Here is a 22,379-nt window from a genome sequence, read left to right as displayed (position 1 = left end):
GGCAGAAGTTTGCATCCTGTAGCTCCAACTCCAAAAAGTTCTGGGACACTGTGAAGTCCATGGAGAACAAGAGCACCTCCTCCCAGCTGCCCACTGCACTGAGGCTAGGTAACACGGTCTCCACCGATAAATCCACGATTATCGAAAGCTTCAATAAGCACTTCTCAACGGCTGGCCATGCCTTCCGCCTGGCGACTCCAACCTCGGCCAACAGCTCCGCCCCCCCCGCAGCTCCTCGTCTAAGCCTCTCCAGGTTCTCCTTTACCCAAATCCAGATAGCAGATGTTCTGAAAGAGCTGCAAAACCTAGACCCGTACAAATCAGCTGGGCTTGACAATCTGGACCCTCTATTTCTGAAACTATCTGCCGCCATTGTCGCAACCCCTATTACCAGCCTGTTCAACCTCTCCTTCATATCGTCTGAGATCCCCAAGGATTGGAAAGCTGCCGCAGTCATCCCCCTCTTCAAAGGGGGAGACACCCTGGACCCAAACTGCTATAGACCTATATCCATCCTGCCCTGCCTATCTAAGGTCTTCGAAAGCCAAGTCAACAAACAGGTCACTGACCATCTCGAATCCCACCGTACCTTCTCCGCTGTGCAATCTGGTTTCCGAGCCGGTCACGGGTGCACCTCAGCCACGCTCAAGGTACTAAACGATATCATTACCACCATCGATAAAAGACAGTACTGTGCAGTCGTCTTCATCGACCTCGCCAAGGCTTTCGACTCTGTCAATCACCATATTCTTATCGGCAGACTCAATAGCCTCGGTTTCTCGGATGACTGCCTTGCCTGGTTCACCAATTACTTTGCAGACAGAGTTCAGTGTGTCAAATCGGAGGGCATGCTGTCCGGTCCTCTGGCAGTCTCTATGGGGGTGCCACAGGGTTCAATTCTCGGGCCGACTCTTTTCTCTGTATATATCAATGATGTTGCTCTTGCTGCGGGCGATTCCCTGATCCACCTCTACGCAGACGACACCATTCTATATACTTTCGGCCCGTCATTGGACACTGTGCTATCTAACCTCCAAACGAGCTTCAATGCCATACAGCACTCCTTCCGTGGCCTCCAACTGCTCTTAAACGCGAGTAAAACCAAATGCATGCTTTTCAACCGATCGCTGCCTGCACCCGCATGCCCGACTAGCATCACCACCCTGGATGGTTCCGACCTTGAATATGTGGACATCTATAAGTACCTAGGTGTCTGGCTAGACTGTAAACTCTCCTTCCAGACTCACATCAAACATCTCCAATCGAAAATCAAATCAAGAGTCGGCTTTCTATTCCGCAACAAAGCCTCCTTCACTCACGCCGCCAAGCTTACCCTAGTAAAACTGACTATCCTACCGATCCTCGATTTCGGCGATGTCATCTACAAAATGGCTTCCAACACTCTACTCAGCAAACTGGATGCAGTCTATCATAGTGCCATCCGTTTTGTCACCAAAGCACCTTATACCACCCACCACTGCGACTTGTATGCTCTAGTCGGCTGGCCCTCGCTACATATTCGTCGCCAGACCCACTGGCTCCAGGTCATCTACAAGTCCATGCTAGGTAAAGCTCCGCCTTATCTCAGTTCACTGGTCACGATGGCAACACCCATCCGTAGCACACGCTCCAGCAGGTGTATCTCACTGATCATCCCTAAAGCCAACACCTCATTTGGCCGCCTTTCGTTCCAGTACTCTGCTGCCTGTGACTGGAACGAACTGCAAAAATCGCTGAAGTTGGAGACTTTTATCTCCCTCACCAACTTCAAACATCAGCTATCCGAGCAGCTAACCGATCGCTGCAGCTGTACATAGTCTATTGGTAAATAGCCCACCCATTTTCACCTACCTCATTCCCATACTGTTTTTATACTGTTTTTTTATTTATTTATTTACTTTTCTGCTCTTTTGCACACCAATATCTCTACCTGTACATGACCATCTGATCATTTATCACCCCAGTGTTAATCTGCAAAATTGTATTATTCGCCTACCTCCTCATGCCTTTTGCACACATTGTATATAGATTGCCCATTTTTTTTTCTACTGTGTTATTGACTTGTTAATTGTTTATTCCATGTGTAACTCTGTGTTGTCTGTTCACACTGCTATGCTTTATCTTGGCCAGGTCGCAGTTGCAAATGAGAACTTGTTCTCAACTAGCCTACCTGGTTAAATAAAGGTGAAAAAAAAAAATCACATACCGTACGGACTGTATACACACAGACCCACAGAGTGGTATTCCATAAAGACCTAGGGATCACGCTGACACCAGTCATCTTCTGGGGAAATAAAGCTTTCTTTGTTGTCCTGCAGTGAATACAGGACTTATTGCAACATACAGACCTGCCTGTTTGAACGAGATGTTTTTCCTAGAACTTCCCCCTTGGTTTTACTAACAACCAGTCTAATTTCTCTGCTGCCAACAGTTATCCCAAGAACTGTTGTATTGCTTCAATTTTGTCAGAAATCACTCGACTGTGACAATTACGTCCTAACTGTGCCAGTTACTGTCACTCCCTGGCCATAGAGAGGCTTTTATTTTCTATTTTGGTTAGGCCAGGGTGTGACTAGGGTGGGCGTTCTAGTTTCTTTATTTCTATGTTTTGGCCGGGTATGGTTCTCAATCAGGGACAGCTGTCTATCGTTGTCTCTGATTGGGAATCATACTTACATTTACATTTAAGTCATTTAGCAGACGCTCTTATCCAGAGCGACTTACAAATTGGTGCATTCACCTTATGACATCCAGTGGAACAGTAGTGCATCTAAATCTTTTAAGGGGGTGGTTGGGAGGGATTACTTTATCCTATCCTAGGTATTCCTTAAAGAGGTGGGGTTTCAGGTGTCTCCGGAAGGTGGTGATTGACTCCGCTGTCCTGGCGTCGTGAGGGAGTTTGTTCCACCATTGGGGGGCCAGAGCAGCGAACAGTTTTGACTGGGCTGAGCGGGAACTGTACTTCCTCAGTGGTAGGGAGGCGAGCAGGCCAGAGGTGGATGAACGCAGTGCCCTTGTTTGGGTGTAGGGCCTGATCAGAGCCTGGAGGTACTGAGGTGCCGTTCCCCTCACAGCTCCGTAGGCAAGCACCATGGTCTTGTAGCGGATGCGAGCTTCAACTGGAAGCCAGTGGAGAGAGCGGAGGAGCGGGGTGACGTGAGAGAACTTGGGAAGGTTGAACACCAGACGGGCTGCGGCGTTCTGGATGAGTTGTAGGGGTTTAATGGCACAGGCAGGGAGCCCAGCCAACAGCGAGTTGCAGTAATCCAGACGGGAGATGACAAGTGCCTGGATTAGGACCTGCGCCGCTTCCTGTGTGAGGCAGGGTCGTACTCTGCGGATGTTGTAGAGCATGAACCTACAGGAACGGGCCACCGCCTTGATGTTAGTTGAGAACGACAGGGTGTTGTCCAGGATCACGCCAAGGTTCTTAGCGCTCTGGGAGGAGGACACAATGGAGTTGTCAACCGTGATGGCGAGATCATGGAACGGGCAGTCCTTCCCCGGGAGGAAGAGCAGCTCCGTCTTGCCGAGGTTCAGCTTGAGGTGGTGATCCGTCATCCACACTGATATGTCTGCCAGACATGCAGTCTGCCAGACTTAGGCAGCCTTTTTTCCCACCTGTGTTTTGTGGGTAGTTGTTTTCTGTATTGTTTTTGCACCTTACAGAACTGTTTCGGTTTTCCCTCTTGTTTATTTTGTGATCAAATCAAATCATGAACACTTTACCACGCTGCGCTTTTGTCCAATCCTCATTACGACGAGAGGATTGGAAAAAATTTGAAAAAATTACATTTTTTATTAGTCGTATTGGACTGAGCTGCACATTCTACACGCTCACCTCACTCCAAATGTCCTATATTTTAGGCTACGATTTGGCTATGATTTGGTCAAACAGTAATGTGCATTATCCTCATTCTTTACTGTAATGAAAATCTCTCCGCTGCCCCTGTATCTGTTTCATTGGAGCTTACTTCTGTGATGATCAAAAATGGTTCTGATTGTAGGCTATAACGTTTCAAAATCCAACTGCGGGTAAAACACAGCTTTGGAGGCAACTGATGTTGTCACTGTTGAAGAGAGAATATTCTCATCTTTCTGTAGGTATAATTTAATATTGAGCTCTATAGCAATTATTTTACCACTAAGATATTTGATATGGCTTTGAGAAGTATTTTTAGGACATTACATTTACTGTTAGATTGTTACATGGCTACCAGCAGTGGGTATTATGTTTAGAGTTAATTATCTAGCTACCCAGCTAGCACACAATGTTCTGAGAACCATATGTTTCTTATAGCTTGGTGAGAGTGTGGTTATTTTGCAGGATAGTTGCTTGGCTTTGGAACATTCTCAGCACATTGAAGGAACTTGAGAAAATAATGTCATTTTCTTGTTATTTCATTACTTTAACAGAACGTTTCCTAAACGTTCAAACATGGTTACATTTGATAAAATGTTGGTAATGTTCTAAGAACGTTCTCCAACTTATTTGACAGTGGGAATGTTCTCAAATATTTCAGAGAACGTAAAGAAACAATGTTCTTCTATGAGAATTTCAATATTTCAGCATAACGTTTCCTACATGTTTCCTCTTAGTTCTATCTAAAGTAATGTTCTCAAATTGTTCTGAGAACATTAAATCAAAATCAAATCAAATGTATTTGTCACATACACATGGTTAGCAGATGTTAATGCGAGTGCAGCGAAATGCTTGTGCTCCTAGTTCCGACAATGCAGTAATAACCAACGAGTAATCTAACCTAACAATTCCAAAACTACTACCTTATACGTAAATATGTAATATATATGTAAAGGGATAAAGAATATGTACATAAAGATATATGAATGAGTGATGGTACAGAACGGCATAGGCAAGATGCAGTAGATGGTATCGAGTACAGTATAAACATATGAGATGAGTAATGTAGGGTATGTAAACAAAGTGGCATAGTTTAAAGTGGCTAGTAATACATGTATTACATAAAGATGCAGTAGATGATATAGAGTACAGTATATACATATACATATGAGATGAGTAATGTAGGGTATGTAAACATTATATTAAGTAGCATTGTTTAAAGTGGCTAGTGATATATTTTACATCAATTTCCATCAATTCCCTTTATTAAAGTGGCTGGAGTTGAGTCAGTGTGTTGGCAGCAGCCACTCAATGTTAAGGTCTGATGGCCTTGAAATAGAAGCTGTTTTTCAGTCTCTCGGTCCCTGCTTTGATGCACCTGTACTGACCTCGCCTTCTGGGTGATAGCGGGGTGAACAGGCAGTGGCTCGGGTGGTTGTTGTCCTTGATTATCTTTATGGCCTTCCTGTGACATCGGGTGGTGTAGGTGTCCTGGAGGGCAGGTAGTTTGCCCCCCCGGTGATGCGTTGTGCAGACCTCACTACCCTCTAGAGAGCCTTACGGCTGTGGGAGAAGCAGTTGCCGTACCAGGCGGTGATACAGCCCGACAGGATGCTCTCGATTGTGCATCTGTAGAAGTTTGTGAGTGCTTTTGGTGACAAGCCGAATTTCTTCAGCCTCCTGAGGTTGAAGAGGCGCTGCTGCGCCTTCTTCACGATGCTGTCTGTGTGCGTGGACCAATTCAGTTTGTCTGTGATGTGTACGCCGAAGAACTTAAAGCATACTACCCTCTCCACTACTGTCCCATCGATGTGGATAGGGGGGTGCTCCCTCTGCTGTTTCCTGAAGTCCACAATCATCTCCTTAGTTTTGTTGACTTTGAGTGTGAGGTTATTTTCCTGACACCACACTCCGAGGGCCCTCACCTCCTCCCTGTAGGCTGTCCACTGTAGTGTCGTCCGCAAACTTGATGATTGAGTTGGAGGCGTGCATGGCCACGCAGTCGTGGGTGAACAGGGAGTACAGGTGAGGGCTCAGAACGCACCCTTGTGGGGCCCCAGTGTTGAGGATCAGCGAGGTGGAGATGTTATTACCTACCCTCACCACCTGGGGGTGGCCCGTCAGGAAGTCCACTACCCATTTGCACAGGGCGGGGTCGAGACCCAGGGTCTCGAGCTTGATGACAAGCTTGGAGGGTACTATGGTGTTAAATGCTGAGCTGTAGTTGATGAACAGCATTCTCACATAGGTATTCCTCTTGTCCAGATGGGTTAGGGCAGTGTGCAGTGTGGTTGAGATTGCATCGTCTGTGGACCTATTTGGGCGGTAAGCAAATTGGAGTGGGTCTAGGGTGTCAGGTAGGGTGGAGGTGATATGGTCCTTGACTAGTCTCTCAAAGCACTTCATGATGACGGAAGTGAGTGCTATGGGGCAGTAGTCGTTTAGCTCAGTTACCTTAGCTTTTTTGGGAACAAAGACAATGGTGGCCCTCTTGAAGCGTGTGGGAACAGCAGACTGGGATAAGGATTGATTGAATATGTCCATAAACACACCAGCCAGCTGGTCTGCCCATGCTCTGAGGACGCGGCTGGGGATGCCGTCTGGGCCTGCAGCCTTGCTGCAAGAAAACTTCCGTAATGTTCAGAGTTCTCTTTTTTTTTTACATTTAAAAACATATACTGTTCACTGTTCTCAGCATCAACAAAACTCTCTCTATCCTCAATGTTGTTAAGTGTGTTCAGCTGTGTTTGCCGCGCCCACACATTGGCCACACCTGGTCTTAATGATCGCTTGTTTCCTTTGAAATAGGGTCTGTTTGAATAGACTAAAATAAACAGCTTTGTATGAGTTATAAAAACATGGCATGGTAGCCCCATCCTGGTGGTGTAGTGGACTTATTCCATGGATAGAGAACAGAAGACAATCATAGGATTGAATCTCACATGCCACAATAAAAAATAAATGTTTTTCCATGATTAAATGCCCAAACAAATACATTTCTATGTGTCCTATCTGTGCTTTGAGTTCAAAACAGTTAACTCAAACTAAGCTAGCAGTGTTGTTAAAAGTTTTATTGAAACATGTTCGCAGAACATTATTTAATTACCTTCAAATAACCTGCAATTTCCATTGTCAGAACGTTATTAAAACCTCCCAGGAAAATTCCCTGGATTTTAGGTTGCACCTAAAAATGTCTTGAATCATGACATTGAATGCCACTTCAGAAGTCTATTAAACCTCTTAATTAAGCATAGCAAAACAATTATTGGTGTCACCAAATCATGGGCTTGTGCAACCAACTGAAAATGCTAGTCTGGAGCCCTGAAACTGATATAGTACATTGCTATTCTGGACAAAAGCTCTGTCTTTCAGCTTTCTGCTAAACTATGCATAGTTGCGTAATGTACAGTATGTGCACAGAGTGATATATAATGTTTAATGTTCATATTCTCTGTCTATTAAACTTAAGCACACGCATCATTCAGCTACCATCGTAAGCTGCTGTCCAAACCAGAGCCGTTTAAGTGTGTTTTAGAGTTTGCATTAGATTGGGCCTGGCAAAAACAAACATGTCTTTCATCAACAGCCACTGGTGAGTCACCCAGCCAGCCCCACTCATAACTTGTAGAATAGGGTTTGAGTCAGGCCTTGACTTCCCTCCATCCCTTGTTTGACTTTATGAAGTCCCACAGGGTCCACATGTTTTCTCCATGCATATGTTTATTAAAACATGTTTGTGTGTTTGTTTCTGTGTGACGAGTGATGCCATTCATGTGACTGTTTTGAAAAACCTAGGCAAGTTGGCATTGCCGTGGCATCGCACTGTGCCAAGCTGCAAGCTGTGCCAAGCTGTCCAGTGTGTGTGTGTGTGTGCATGCATGATACACTGCCTTTTTGACAAAACAGCTGTGCTGTGTTGCCATTGTAAGTGTATCGTGTGAACATGCCCAGGAAACTAGTGGGAGTGACCATAGGTATTCAATAAACCTGAAGTTCATTGAACTTCATATTTGTCTAAAACACTGTACAACAGTTACATTAATGCTGGTGTTACAGGAAAGCTTATTGAAACTGTTAATGTTACACTCTTAGACAACAGTGTTCCAAACAGCTTCTTCTGCTGTCCCCATAGGATAACCCTTTTTGGTTCCAGGTAGAACAATTTTGGGTTCCATGTAGAACCCTCTGTGGAACCAACAAGGGTTTTTCAAAGGGTTCGCTTATGGGACAGACGGTTTTAGAAAGCACCTTTTTATCTAAGAGTCTACCCGGTTCCTCTTGTTATGCAAAGTTGTGCCTGATCTGAAGACGTGCTATCTCCACAGCCCTGTACTGTGTGGGTGACATCAGTTGGCATGGCATAACAAGAGGAACTGACCCTCCCTACCTTCAGGCTACGCTCAAACCCAACATTCCAAACCGAGCACTCCGTTCTGCCACCTCAGGTCTCTTGGCCCTCACACCCCTATGGGAGGACAGCTGCCGCTCAGCCCTTCTCTGTCCTGGCACCCCAATGGTGGAATCAGCTTCCCCCTGAAGCTAGGGCAGCAGAGTCCGAAAACATCTGAAAAACTACCTCCTCAAGCAGTATCTTAAATAATCTTCTTCCTTGCCTTGACCCCCCATTTTTTAAAGAAAAAAAGAACACTTAACCAGCACTTGCACTTGCACTTGACCCCCCTCTTAGCTCCGATTCTGCTGACAGCTACGTTATTGAAGAAAAATGTACTTTCTATGCCTGTGACATGTGGTTGTCCTACCTAGCTATCTTGAGATGATTGCACTAACTGTAAGTCACTCTGGATAAGAGCATCTGCTAAATGACTCAAATGTAAATGTAACAGAGAAAGACTCCAGGCAGGTTGGAACTGGTTGGTTTGGGCCGTGGCTTTGTGTCAAGAGTCTGCAAACTGCAAAATTGTTAATGGTTTCTGTGGTCTTTAAATGAACTTATAGTGCATAGTTGTTGCACTGGATAGGCCTATGTAATAGTGAATATCCATTATTTAACTAATGGAAGCAATTAGCATTCATATGCATTGTCATCCTTTCAGATCTTTTCATATCAAGCCGTGGTATGTGAGATGTCATGTTCCGCCAGACGTCTTCACGAAGAGAATGCATCTGCGCTGGATGCTTCCTCTGTGGAAGTCTTGCAAACTGAGCATCGTTTTGCAGAAAACAAATTCATAAATCAACACCATTCATGCATGATGTCCCATGAATTGAAAACATCCCCGGTTCCTTCCCAATTCATGGCTCATAGACTGAATGTTGTAGCACACCTTTCTGCACAGTTTACCCAACGTCACTGTACCAGTAATCATTAACTAAAGAGACTGGCAATGTTGGCATGACCAGGGTAACTAAACATATGCCACGGGGAAACAATAGATTCTGTAGAATGGCAGTATGTTTTATTATTCTGTATGATTCATCAGTCAACATCAGTCAGGAAAATGTAATCTGATACACCCTCTTGTGGGCAGAGATGGTATAATAAAGCTAGAAGATGCTGGTCAGTGATTTCCAGCTATCTTGGAACAAACATAGCGCCCTCTTGTGGTGAAATATTCACATGACCAGCCATTTTCACTTGGCAGGGGTTTAGGTGGTTGAAACTTCCCGAACGTAGAAGATACAAATGTTAGTGAATAGTGTGGACGATTATCGTATTGATTGATGTGAAAAGTGTTTCTCTAGGTACATTGCTGAATTATTTCTGAACATTTCACTCCTCTTTAAACACCCCGGATGTTGCACACGTATCTACAATGGAATGCTGTTGACCATTCTGCATTCGGGGGAGTGATGACCGTAGCTCACTATAATGGGATGCCACAGTGGGTGACCTAGCCTAACTGCTTCTGTTGACAACACAGAGTCTACTTAAAAGCCTTTGGGTATAGTGATGACAGCCAAAACCTCCTGAAAACAGACCAGTGCCTCTTCACACACATGTCCCAGAATCCACGCAGTGTAGTCTAACTGCTGCACACACGCATTGGTGTGACTAAGCCGTGTGGAGTGAATGTCGTCTGACCAGTGTCCCATTTGTCTCTGCTATAATTGTTGTCGTCTGCCGAGCATGATCAAGGTGTCAACACTTACAATGAATGCTCTAATGAACTCACCCCATTTGGAGGGAGGAAATGTTTTTGGTTTTGTTTGTTCCTGTACTGCAGTACATGTATGTACACGGTGTGTGAAGAGAACAACAGATGCCATAGTTGAAACAGGAAACACATGGGTTGTCGTTTCGTTCTTGGATTAGTTGACGTTTAAGAAAACGATACTTTTCTGTTTTACAGGTGATGTTATTTTCAGAGCGTCGAGCAGTCAAGGGAGGTGACTGGACTTTTGTACCTTTCATTTTGACAAGGTCATATAACATTAATGGGATAACAACAACATGTGGGTGGGACTATCAGCCATGCCATGGGTCTGTGAATGTGTGTGACAGAATGTGGGTCAAAGGCTAAGGATGTGAAAGAAAAAGAGAGGCTGAGCGAGTAGGCGCGGGATAGAAACATAGTTACATGTTTATCAGTGGTAATGGGTGAGAAGATCTGCCTGCTCTAAGCCTAACAGTACCTATCTTTCTCTCTCTGTGACAGGAGTTTTGATCAGCTGAGTGTGTCGACAGAGTACAGCGTCAACAGCACCAGGACGGAGAGAGACAGGGATGCTACCTCCATGTTCAGCTTCGACATGTCAGCCTTCAACAGCCTCAGCTCCACCAAGTCCAGAAATAAGGTACGTCACAATATAGTAGTGTACAATAGGAGTCCACTTTTGTGTTGTGGAGAACTAATCAGGAAATATCCATTATTTACTATATCTGAATCGCTGTACTTTCAAAACCACCCCCTCTTTACCTTCTGTGAGGACAATCTGGACTCCTTTAGGATTGTTTGATTTCATTTATTAGGATCCCCTTTAGCCGACGCCAATGGCGCCAGCTAGCCTTAGGACAGACTAAGAATGATGTTGAGATGAATGATGAAATGTGACTATAGTATACATAGTGGCTAATCATACTGTACCGTACATGTTTACCATAGTTCTACAATTGTCCAAAGTATATGTCAAACCTAGAGGACTTTCAGAGTGGTTAGATTAATATCCAACTCACTTGATAACAAAAAATTCAAAAATACATTTTAAAGTGAAACTTTTTTCAAATCATTTGAGAGGGACAGAATCTGTCTCTTAGCTTAAGAGACATTTACCCCATACAACTGATTGTTACTGCTTGCACTGAGCCTGGCTGATAAGTCATGTAGAAAGGGTGCATAGGAGGGCAGTATTGACTCAATTTGCAGGGTATCAGCTGCAGGAGAGGTAGTGTGGTTATAGGAGACCTTCCAGATACACAAATCCTCCGCAGAATATCTTTAAAATGCCCACGGAAATCCATTTTTGATTGTGTCATTTGCACAGGCCTGTGCGGAATGTGTGTATCTGGAACCCACCTGTGGTGTTATTGATTAACTAACTGCCCATAAACATTTTATGCGGCAACTGAAGTTCTTCAGACAGATCCCTCAATACCAGTTTATGACTCTGTTTATACTAAAGCTTTGCATTACGCAATATTTGGGTTTGGAGTAACAATCGATATGAGAATTTATTCCATGCCTAGAGGTTTTATGATCCATGTAAGACTGTAAGTTCTTTATCAGCATCCTGTCAAATTGTATAGAAATCATTAAGGGCGAAGGGTCAAATTACAAGATGCCACAGATATCCTCTGTGAAATGGCATGCTAGAAATGATTCTTTAGAATTGAATTTCTTACTGTGTTATTCTCCATTGACACAGACTTGTCCAACCTGTTCTCCATCCTGGAGTAATTAATGGGGTAGGATTCACTCTGTGTTCTATTAATATTCATCCAACTTTCACAAGTGCAGAATTGAGCACATTCAGCCATTCAAGAAGAAAAAACCTGGTTACTGGGGTAGACTTTTATTTCTATGCTAGGCTCACATTTTGGAACATAACCTGGAATACAGTACTGCAACCACAAAGTCTGTGGTTTCTCCTTTCATGTGTTTCCTGACCTGTCTGAGGCCATTTGGAAACAAAGGAACAATGAGCTCTGTTTCAACAGGATTTTGTATTAGGTAAAAGTCCTGTTGAGATCCAGACTCTTCTCTGTTAAAACCATTTCTACTTCTGAATGAAGGACGTGCACAGGTCCATATGAAACAATACCAGCAAATCATTCAACTTGTGTCAATTTAAAGGGAAAGGGTCAAAATGTGTGCCCTTGCATGTGTTAGAGTTGGTCAAAACATTTATGCTGTACACAACCGAAACATGCTGCGATTTGCAAGTATGCAAATGTCCATACTGTGTTACGTACAACCACAAGAGATGTGTTCTTTCCTTGTCTCAGTCCAACTGAAAGTAGCTCTCCTGTCCATGGTATTATTATATTGATAAAGAGGTTTTCAGACTACTTACTTGCTCCAGTTTGATTGAGGAAGGAAGGGTGGGGTTGTTAGGCAGATATCCGTGTCCATATATTCTCCTTGGATCATTCATTCCTGTGAGTTGTTTGCTATGTCAAAGCTCTTTCACAATAGCCTATATGCCGCACTGTACTTGGCAGTACAAATTGATTTATGCCCTGAAGCGATGTACTGCAGTTTGTTTGATAGTCTACTCAAGGCTAGACATATACAGATACACACATACATCACACACAGACTGCCTGTCTCTCTGTGAAGGTCGTTTTTTCCCCCACATTGTTGGATTTGGCGGCGTTATGACTCTTATCCCAGCTTAGCAGGAAGTAAAAAGCTGATCAACATTAACTTTTTGCAGCTGATATGCGAGTGGCCATAGAGTGGTGCAGTATATGGTCAGTATGTTGGGATTCTAAAGAAAGGAAATCTACCGGTTAAATTCCAGGAAGTGTCACGAAAATGGTATGCAGCGGTCTCATTTTTCTTGTGTTAGTGTGTATTATCTTTGGTTATGATTTGTATCCTGTTCCAGCCTGTACTAGGAAACAGACAGAGTGCCCTGTGATTTTGTATATATGCTACTGTGTCTACTGTGTTTTTATCTAGTCAACCTTTATGTGATGTGTATGTTTTATTGATTCGATGGAACCCAGGTCTCCCTGGAAAACAGTGGCAAGTGTTACTGAATATACTATCCTGGCTAAAGGAAACAAGCAGACCATGTCGTTATTGACTTACCTGGCTAAGTATAGGTTGAATGAGACAGAAATATATTGTATTTGCTTCAGATATGATATTTACTCCAATGATACTTGCATAGATCGTATTACAAACTCGTCTTATTTGATGACCCTCCCATTCCTAGTTTGCCTCGTTGGTTCTCATTCCACCTATCCCGCAGTGGGTTTGAATACTTGTGGTTACTGACTTGTGGGCATCACAGAAATGTTCCTGTAATGTTCTATCTGTCCAATGTTGTCATTACCCAGGTGCTGTAGCAGCCTGATCATGTTCAACCTGGCTGTTAGTAGAAAGACACCTTCACTATTCAGCTTGGCTGGTGTTTTGATTTTGACAAGAATCTGTACCTAATCTTCGGAGGTTATAGTTAAGGATATTAAGGTAAATGTACTAAATTATATCAAGGACTGAAAGAAGTGAGATGAGGCCCAACCTCTGGCTCTTTGTATAGCTGTGCCAAAAACAACAGGTGTGTCTGTTCTCCATTTGGGTATTCATTTTTCTTTTTTTTGTCTCTCTGTCTCCTCCCAGAGCTCGGACGGAATGCTTAACCGCATCAGCAGTTTATTTTCCACCAAGAAGAAGAAGAGCCGGAGTGGTTCACTCTCAGTAGGCTCAGAGGATGGATCCTGGCTGGGTCCTGGCTCTCCCATCTCTCCCCCGTCCCCTGGTTCTCCTCTCTCCCCCCACCAGAAGGACGGGCTGAGGACCACCACTACCCAGAAAGAGGGGGAGGTAGTGGAAGCGGGAGCTGGGCCAGTGCTGGAGAGTCTGCCGGAGCTCCAAGCGAAGGGGTCGGGGTTCAGTAGCAGCACCAGCCCTAGTACATCCAGCCTAGCCTCTCTGTTGGTGGCGGACACAGGGGACCTGCCGTTTGCAGACAGTGACAGCAGCGGCCGGGGCAGCGTGAGGGAGGTGCAGGTTTGCAGGGTCAGCCTGGCGGAAGCAGAGTCAGACGGAGAGGCAGACAGGAATTCTGGGAATCTGACTCCCACGAACGTGTTCCCCTCCGAAGCGGAGCAAGCCCCAGAGCTCGGCCTCACTAAGGACGTGGTGGAGGAGGTAAACAGGAGGCTGCAGGTATATCTGAAGGAACAAACCACTGTGAAAGACGGAGAGGGGTCGGAGTGGGGCAGCCCAGTGGTCCAAACCACCCTCAGGTCGTTTGAGCTCTCTCAATCTCACCTAAAGACTGATGTCACCTCTCTCGGCATCGAGTCTAAAAAGACCTCTCTGAAAACATCTGTTGGAGGGAAGGGGAGTTACCTGCTGGGAGTGACTCTAGCCTCTCAGTCTCACACCCCGTCCTCCTCAGACCCACAGCCAGAGGGTGAGGAGGGAGAGAACAGCCCAGCCATGGGGAAGAAGAACAGGAGAAGGGCTCTGAAACCCACCAGCGTCAGCTCGGCTGAAACTGCTCCCCCCAGGCAGATGACGTTACCTGGGGGAGAGGGGACGAGGCGGGACTCACCTGCGAAGCTACACAAACCTGTGTGGGTGGAAACACACCTGGGAGAAGAGCCCATACCTGTGTCTGTGGCCCCTGTGGTGTACACTGATACTGCCGGTGTCCTGGCCACTGTAACCCTTTCAGCGGTATCCGGTGGCAGAGAGCCAGAGCTGGCTGTATCCACAGCACCAGTCTCCAAGGACTCCGAAACAAACAAAGCCCGGCCAGAGGTGACCAGTCCAGCCACAGACTCCGAGTGCAGCCCCCCTCTAGAGGATCAGACGGCCCTGAGCAAAGAGGAAAAGCGCAGGAGTGTGAAACTGTCCCACAGTGAGAAGCTTTTCACTAAGAAGGTGTATGTGAGCCCTGAGCCCAGTTTTGATGGGGATGAGCAGACAGAGAGAGAGCTGGAAAATAATGACATCGTAGACTTGGCTTCAAAGATTCCTCAGAAGTCTGAGGTGAAACTGTAAGTGTCTTTATTTCACATTTTTTGGGAGTCTTTTTAATGAGCACTTTGATCCTTGAGAGGGAGAGCGAGACAGAAAGAGAGAGAGAGAGGTGTGCAACCTAACCTGTGTATTCCCATGTCTATTTGTGCCAAAGGAGAACAATAAGAACAGTTCGTTACATAGCTGAAAAACTCCTGCGTCATTCAAATGTTCACCTACAGTACTAATACTTTACTTTGACTGAATGATACTGACAAGGCTACTGCATGTACGGAAGGCCATTGACTATACAGTACAACAATATCTTCTTATGTATTCGTCACAAAATACTGTGCACAGTCAGTCAGTCTTTACAACCGAGTCAATAGGCTACCCTAAATTGTTACGAGTTTGCTGTTGAGCAAGAAAGAAAAATACAGGGGAACCATTTCAATATTGTAGTATACTGTGGCAAATCAATCATGATGCAGCAGTTATTTGAATAATGCAACAAGTAAACTCATGAGCAACTGTTCCTTTTACCAAGCTAATAAGAATTGTGTTAAATTACGCTAGCAGCGACCATGACAGCTTCAGATGTAGGATCTTAATTTGAGCCAGTTTGCTGCAGCAGGGAAATAATCCTGCAGCAACAGGAAATATTAATTATTACGTGGGTTATAATGAATTGACATTTTTGGTAGGGCAAATCAAGTCTGACATTTTAAAGTGGAAATTCCAAACTTTAGAAGTATTTTTATACCTAAAATACACTACAGGTTTGCATTTCCTGCCGTGCAGGAACATTCTCAGCAACAAAAGAGTGATCAGGTTAAGATCCTACATCTGTACCACTGATGCAATGCTTATTATCTTAACAATATGGTTAAGTCTGTTAACTGTGTCCTCTGGCACAGGGGATTCTGAAGAGAAAATATCATAGATGTTCAGCCCAACCAAGATTGTCTTTAAAACAACTGTTTTTCCAATTTTACTGTAACATTTCACACTAGTTATTTTGGAGGCCACTTTACTGGAGTAAGCAGAAGTTTGTAAACAGAACATTCATAGTAGATAAAGATAGGACGTGGAAAATATCATATATATTGCATGAGATGTAACCTGCTAATTATAATCACTGAAAGAAAAAAAAATGGTTTGTTCAAATGAGCTGTTGTTATATTTCAATCAAAATGGAGGGCATCTCAAACTGGGCACTCATTGGTTCATTCAACATTGATCCCACGTCATTTCAGTGAAATGACTTTAAACCAATGTGGAATACACATCTGTGACCACTGGGCTGTGTTTACTTCAGGCGTTATTTCCATCCTGAATGGTGACTCATGACAAAAGTTACTCTGAAAGTGACCACAAGTCACTCACTTTGTTTGACTAAAAGGTTTGCTGAATAGAAACAATACAATGCTGATAAAAGTAAGGCATGCCATTCTGATATCCATCTATCAGATGTACTATTGTCACAAGGAATATGTATTTAGTGGTATCATATTCAGGTGGAATAGCCTGTTTTTAGATTAAAACTATTGTTATACTGTACCTCAATGGAATCACATTTCTACTATTATACTGATACCTGAGGGGATGTTCTACATTACTGAAAGTTTTAATTAAGAACAATCTGTTTTGTCAAGTTACACAGAGCAGAAAGATTTATTTCAGTTTCACTTTGCACTTATGGGTATTGCTAAAGGCTGTTTTTCTTCATCTGAAGAATGTGTTTATATATTTTAAAGTTGAATGTATAAATCAGGTAGCATCAATGTCATGTTACCTGAGTTTAACAAGCACACCAGTTTGTGGGGACAAGTTTATTCTGCACACTAAATTGTTTTCCCCTCCTCCCCTCAAAGTGAACCTTTTACTGCAGTGGGCTAAATCAGGATCACGCAGAGTGATTATTGGTAGTCTTAAACAAATCTACTTTAAAACAAAAGTATACACCTCACACACATGGTTATGGGCTTAAAAATAGAAGACACTTGTACCATGTCAGATATAGAGGTGAAATGTGTTCCATTTTGAGGTTGCATCCCAATATTACACTTTATATACATCACAGAAGACTAAAATATATCCAAACTGTTTGACATAGAAATGTTTTATAAATTTTTATAATCTTTATTAATTAAAGAAAAATATAAATAACATTCTACCCATGAGGCGAAAGAGGGAGCTTTTGGTCACTGTCTGCAGGAAAGGGCTACTCACTATTTTTCCATCTTTTCTCTCCAGGCTGCCAAGCCTCAAAAAGGTGAATGTAAATCTCAAGGAACCAAACAATGACTGTATCATCTCTGTGGGAGAGATAACTGAGGGTACAGACTTTGACCTAAGCCACCATGAGCCCAAGGCTGTAGACAGTTCCCCAACCCCAGATCTGGATGAGGCCTCTCCAACCACAACCATGCCAGGACGCAAAACACAACCTAACACTGGGGGTTCAGGGGTTAGAGGTCAGGGGATGCCCCAGGTCACCCCGTCTAAAGTAGGACATGTAGCCAGTCGGTTAAAGAGCCCATCTCCTTCTGTTGGACCCAAGTCCAAAGCTGGCCTGGGCATGGCTAAGGGAAAGGGTCTCACAGATGGTGGAAAGTCGGGGGTTTCTAGTGGGGCTCCATCGCAAAGGACAACTAAAGATGGCGGGGAGAAAACAGAGGTTATGCCGTCTACATCAAAGGGTCAACTCACTGCAGAAAAAACAGAGGTCACCGACAGCCCCAAGTCGAGAATCCCCAAAAAGTCATTATCAGAATCTGCATTGAAACCCCCAGTATCACCAGACACAACCTCAGTGGTTGATGTTTCAGAGGTTGTGCCTGTGGCTGGTTCCAAACAACAGAAAACTCCTGAACCTAAACATTTAATGATGAAAACAGGTACAAAGCCTATTGTTGAAGAGGTGAAGGGAGTGGGTTCGGGAGAAAAACAAACTTCTGGGCCTGTTAAGTCAGAAGAGGTCTCACCTACTAAAGTACCACTCATGTCACCTGTGAAGTTCAGCAAAGTTAATAGCAAAGATAGTTCAGATAAGGTTAACCTGGTCAATGGACTGGAGAAAGACCCAGAGGACAACACTACCACTGCCAAAACAAGAGAACCCAAAGATGTGAAAAAACAGACTCCCACACACCCAGACAGCAACAACAGCAGCATGATACCAAAGAGTCGGTTACCCAAAGCCCCTGACAACTCTTCGGTCAGAAAGGCGAAAAATGGTAAACCCCAAACCATCGACACAGGCAGTAAAAAGACCAAAACCACTGAGAGAGCATCAGGTGTCAATAGTTGGCCTTCCACACCAACCAGTCCAAAGCAGCAGGAGCTTCCCAGCCCAGAGGAAAGGCCCACAGATGAGACCCTGATCCCTGAACCTGAGAAGGGTAAGACAAATGTGTCGTGCATTTTAAACATGCAGTATTAATAAGATTCTCTGCTTATGGCATCTGTCTAGCTAACACACTTTAGCTGTGTGTTTAGTAGTGGTAATGTTTCAGAATTGTTTAATTGCTTTGATGGACTTGAGGTATTTTACATTTCACATATTTTATAGAGGGATAGCTCTCATTTTGCATTGTATGATTAAAAACGAACCAACACACCGTTATACGAATTGTCTGACTAACTAATGTATCATCAACAGGAAGCAAGCTGCCTTGCCCTTTGCCAACAAACTTGCCCCAACAGCTCTCCAATAAGAGCACTCCACATGACGATGGTGACACACCCACCTCTCCCGCACTGGTACCAACCAAGTCAGAGAAACCTGCCTTCCTTAGATTGAAGAAGCAGAGTAACATCACATCTCCCATCATGAACAAGACTGCTGAGGATGCTGGGAGTTTGAACAGTCCAGTGAAAGATCCAAGTGATTCTGTAACTGTGGCTAGCAAGCTTCCGATGTTCCGTCAGAAAACCCCCCCTAAAGGAAAACGCAGCAAACCCCTTAAGAAATTTGAGCAAACTGTGAACTCTGAAACACTATCTGAAACACAATCTACACCAGTACAAGATCATGTGTCGCTGATCACAGATAACTCTCAGATAGAAGATCAACAAACCAAACCAGCAACAGGCTCCTCACTAGTAGCAGACTGTAGCACTGAGCTTGTAAAATATCAAACAGATAAACCAGCAATCACTGGAACAAAGGAATCACTGAAGGACAGCAGTAGTAGTACACCTGTAACAAAACTGGATGCAAAATCGGAAATTGCACAAGAAAAATCCCTGTCAGTCAGAACTACCTCTGTTACACAGAAACATCAAACCAAACCACCCCCAGATCTCTCATCAGAGATTGACCGCGACTATGTGGAAGCCTTAACAGATACACCACAGCTGCTGACAGGTAATGTAGAGCCAGGTGTCGTTGTGGAGAAACGCCCATCTGAACCAAGCCCCATTGTGTCTGCCTCAGGCACACCTACCCATGAGGAAGTAATATATGCATCTACCAAGCCTGCATTGACTGACCGCATTCATGCTGACACTGACACCCGAACCAATCAGAAGAGTAATGAGAGCAATGACAATACCTCTGCAGCATCAGAGAAGCTCATATCTGGTGCTGGAGAGGAAATAGGTAGTACAAATGAGCCTGTGGAAAATGGCCTGGATGAAGCTAAGGAAAGCTCACCCAAAAATGCCTCCACTGTGGTTGAAAGTGGAGATAGTCTCAATATGGCAACACAGACAAATCTGATTGGCTTGGAGGAAAAATCACAGGCACTAGCTAATGTTCAAACCCCAGATATAGTACCTATTGGTAATGCCATAGATTCTGATATATCCATAGTTTTTAGGAAAGAGAGTGAAATACAGAAGGAGGGAGAGCCAGTGAAGGTCTCAGACATTCTAACAAAGGGTGGGATTGTTCAGAAAACAGTTGAAAATGGAGAGGTCCAACTGAACAAAGAGGTTCCTTCACTGACACATAATTTGGCAAATGCACATAGGCAGCCACACAAAGGAAAGAAACAAGAGGACAAACCCCATGAGGCAGCCAATAAGAGTACCGTAACTAAGATGGACGCAAAACAGGAATCAAAGTCCATAACCACAAAGGCTAAGGAAAAGAAGAAGGTGACAAAACAAGAAGATAGACCAAGTGAAGGAGTGACTAAAAGCACAGCCTTTAAGATATTAGACACAAAACAGGAATCAAAAACCATAAGCACAAAATCTCAGGATGAGAAGGTATTGGTCCTCAAAGAACCCCCTAAAACTCAAAAAGCAACCCCCAATACTGAACTGCCTCTTCAGCCGCCAACTTCTCCGAAGCACCCCTCTCCCCTTAAACCTCTCCCTTTGAAACAGGCCTCTCCCTCCAGCTGGTTAGATGTGGAGCACAGATCCAAGCGGGAGCAGAAGAAGGAGACCAAGAGGAGGCTGGACTGTTCAGCCAGCGAGGATGAGAGTCTGGCTGAGTCTGACGATGTGGAGAACTTCATCAGGAACATAAAGGAACTGGGCACCCCCTTTTCCCTGCCCTCCAAGAGGCACCACAGTCATCCCAAGACCCCCTCACCCCCCTTTGCTCTACCCGCCATCAAGGAGGACCGCTTCGAGAACCCCTTTGATGCTGAGGGCTTTCAGTTTGGCCTGAAGAAGAGGACGAAAGATAAAGTAACCCCGGCCATGTTGATAAAGAAACAGCCTCACAGGGAGGACAAGACACGGACAAGACAGAATAGAGCAGAGGGTAGCCTTCTCTACAAAGCTCTCCAGTCTCCATCTAGAGCCCTGAGAAAACCAGGGTATCAAACAGACAGGGAAGATGGAGAGGTGGAAGTGAAGGTAGAAGTGAAGAGGGAGGTAGATAAGGAAGAGGAGCAAGGGAAAGGAGAAGAAACCGGGCAGCTCTCGTCGCGGCTTGGAAGGATGTCCATACTGTCCAAATTGTTGAGTTCCCCCAAGACTTCCGGAAAGGGCAACGGGGATCCTTCCTCCTCAGTCTCTATTGGTGCTCCTCCTTCTCTTACAACCCAGGGCACAGTGCCAGGAAGGGCGGGCGGGAGCGGTATGGATCCAGGCCTGCTTGTGGGTGCAGCTTGTGAGTCAATAATCAGTCCCTCTTCACCTCCTTCTTTGCCCTCATTCACTGAGCTAAAGCTACCAGATCACCTGGAGAAATATCTCAGGGAAGACAAAGGAGCTTCACAGAGTAATGTTACACAGAGTGCTTTGGTTAGTACTGTAATGGACCTAGGTCAGGGTGCTGGACTTCCTCCTCTAAATATGGGCGTAAAGGGACTTACGTTAGGACATCTTTCAACCAATAACCATCTCCCACAGGCCCCTCTGAATGGTCTTCTTACAGCCAACACAAAGGTAAGAGTCTCAGATGACTGCATGAAACCAACTGACAGTTTGGGGTTTTGCATTGTTGCTGTGTCTACCTTATTTGATTTATCTGTCTAAAATCTCTTTAGCCAGGTAGGGCAGACCGGGGTTGGTTGTCTCACAGGTTGGTCAATTTATATCAGGATGACAAAACATTGAAGTGACAGGAATTTGTGTTCTTCTTCATAGGTAAAAAGAAATATTTAAAAAAAGATCCACGTATCCAACTGTTATGTTTGATGAAAAGTTCTTATTCCTAGGTCAAGCCATGTGGTAACTAGCATCTTATTATTATTAAAACTATGGAATAGCACATATCGAATCATGTAGTAACCAAAAAAGTGTTAAACAAATCAAAATATATTTATATTTGAGTTTCTTCAAATAGCCACCCTTTGCCTTGATGACAGCTTTGCACACTCTTGGCATTCTCTCAACCAGCTTCACCTGGAATGCTTTCCCAACAGTCTTGAAGGAGTTCCCACATATGCTGAGCACTTGTTGGCTGCTTTTCCTTCACTCTGCGGTCCGACTCATCCCGAACCATCTCAATTGGGTTGAGGTCAGGGCATTGTGGAAGCCAGGTCATCTGATGCAGCACTCCATCACTCTCCTTCTTGGTAAAATAGCCCTTACACAGCCTGGAGGTGTGTTGAGTCATTGTCCTATTGAAAAGCAAATGATAGTCCCACTCAGCCCAAACCAGATGCAATGGTGTATCGCTGCAGAATGCTGTAGTAGCCATGCTGGTTAAGTATGCCTTGAATTCTAAATAAATCACTGACCGTGTCACTAGCAATGCACCCCCACACCATAACACTTCCTTCTTCATGCTTTACGGTGGGAAATACACATGCGGAGATCATCCGTTCACCCACACCCCGTCTCACAAAGACATGGTGGTTGGAACCAAAAAAGGCTGGTAACTCTAATGAACTTGTCCTCTGCAGCAGAGGTAACTCTGGGTCTTCCATTCCTGTGGCGGTCCTCATGAAAGCCATTTTCATCATAGCGCTTAATGGTTTTTGCGACTGCACTTGAAGAAACGTTCA

General features: G+C 44.4%; 1 protein-coding gene across 2 annotated transcripts in view; it reads left to right on the top strand.

The window, feature by feature from the left end:
- Positions 1–22,379, top strand: part of LOC115138365 (uncharacterized) — a 55,723-nt gene that overhangs the window by 15,678 nt on the left and 17,666 nt on the right. The window contains exons 2-5 of one of the 2 annotated variants that reach the window (XM_029675153.2): positions 10,480–10,618; positions 13,612–14,999; positions 17,218–18,365; positions 18,626–21,315. In XM_029675153.2, the coding sequence (XP_029531013.2) occupies positions 10,480–10,618; positions 13,612–14,999; positions 17,218–18,365; positions 18,626–21,315 (5,365 nt within the window). Of the gene's footprint in view, positions 1–10,479; positions 10,619–12,700; positions 12,802–13,611; positions 15,000–17,217; positions 18,366–18,625; positions 21,316–22,379 lie in introns of those variants that run through there. The other variant, XM_029675154.2, reaches the window with a different exon arrangement.

The sequence above is a fragment of the Oncorhynchus nerka genome, linkage group LG12, assembly GCF_034236695.1.
Source record: "Oncorhynchus nerka isolate Pitt River linkage group LG12, Oner_Uvic_2.0, whole genome shotgun sequence".
In the NCBI taxonomy this organism is placed as follows: domain Eukaryota; kingdom Metazoa; phylum Chordata; class Actinopteri; order Salmoniformes; family Salmonidae; genus Oncorhynchus; species Oncorhynchus nerka.
The sequence above is the reverse complement of the archived record's forward strand: the minus strand, read 5'-3'. Positions and strand labels throughout refer to the sequence as shown.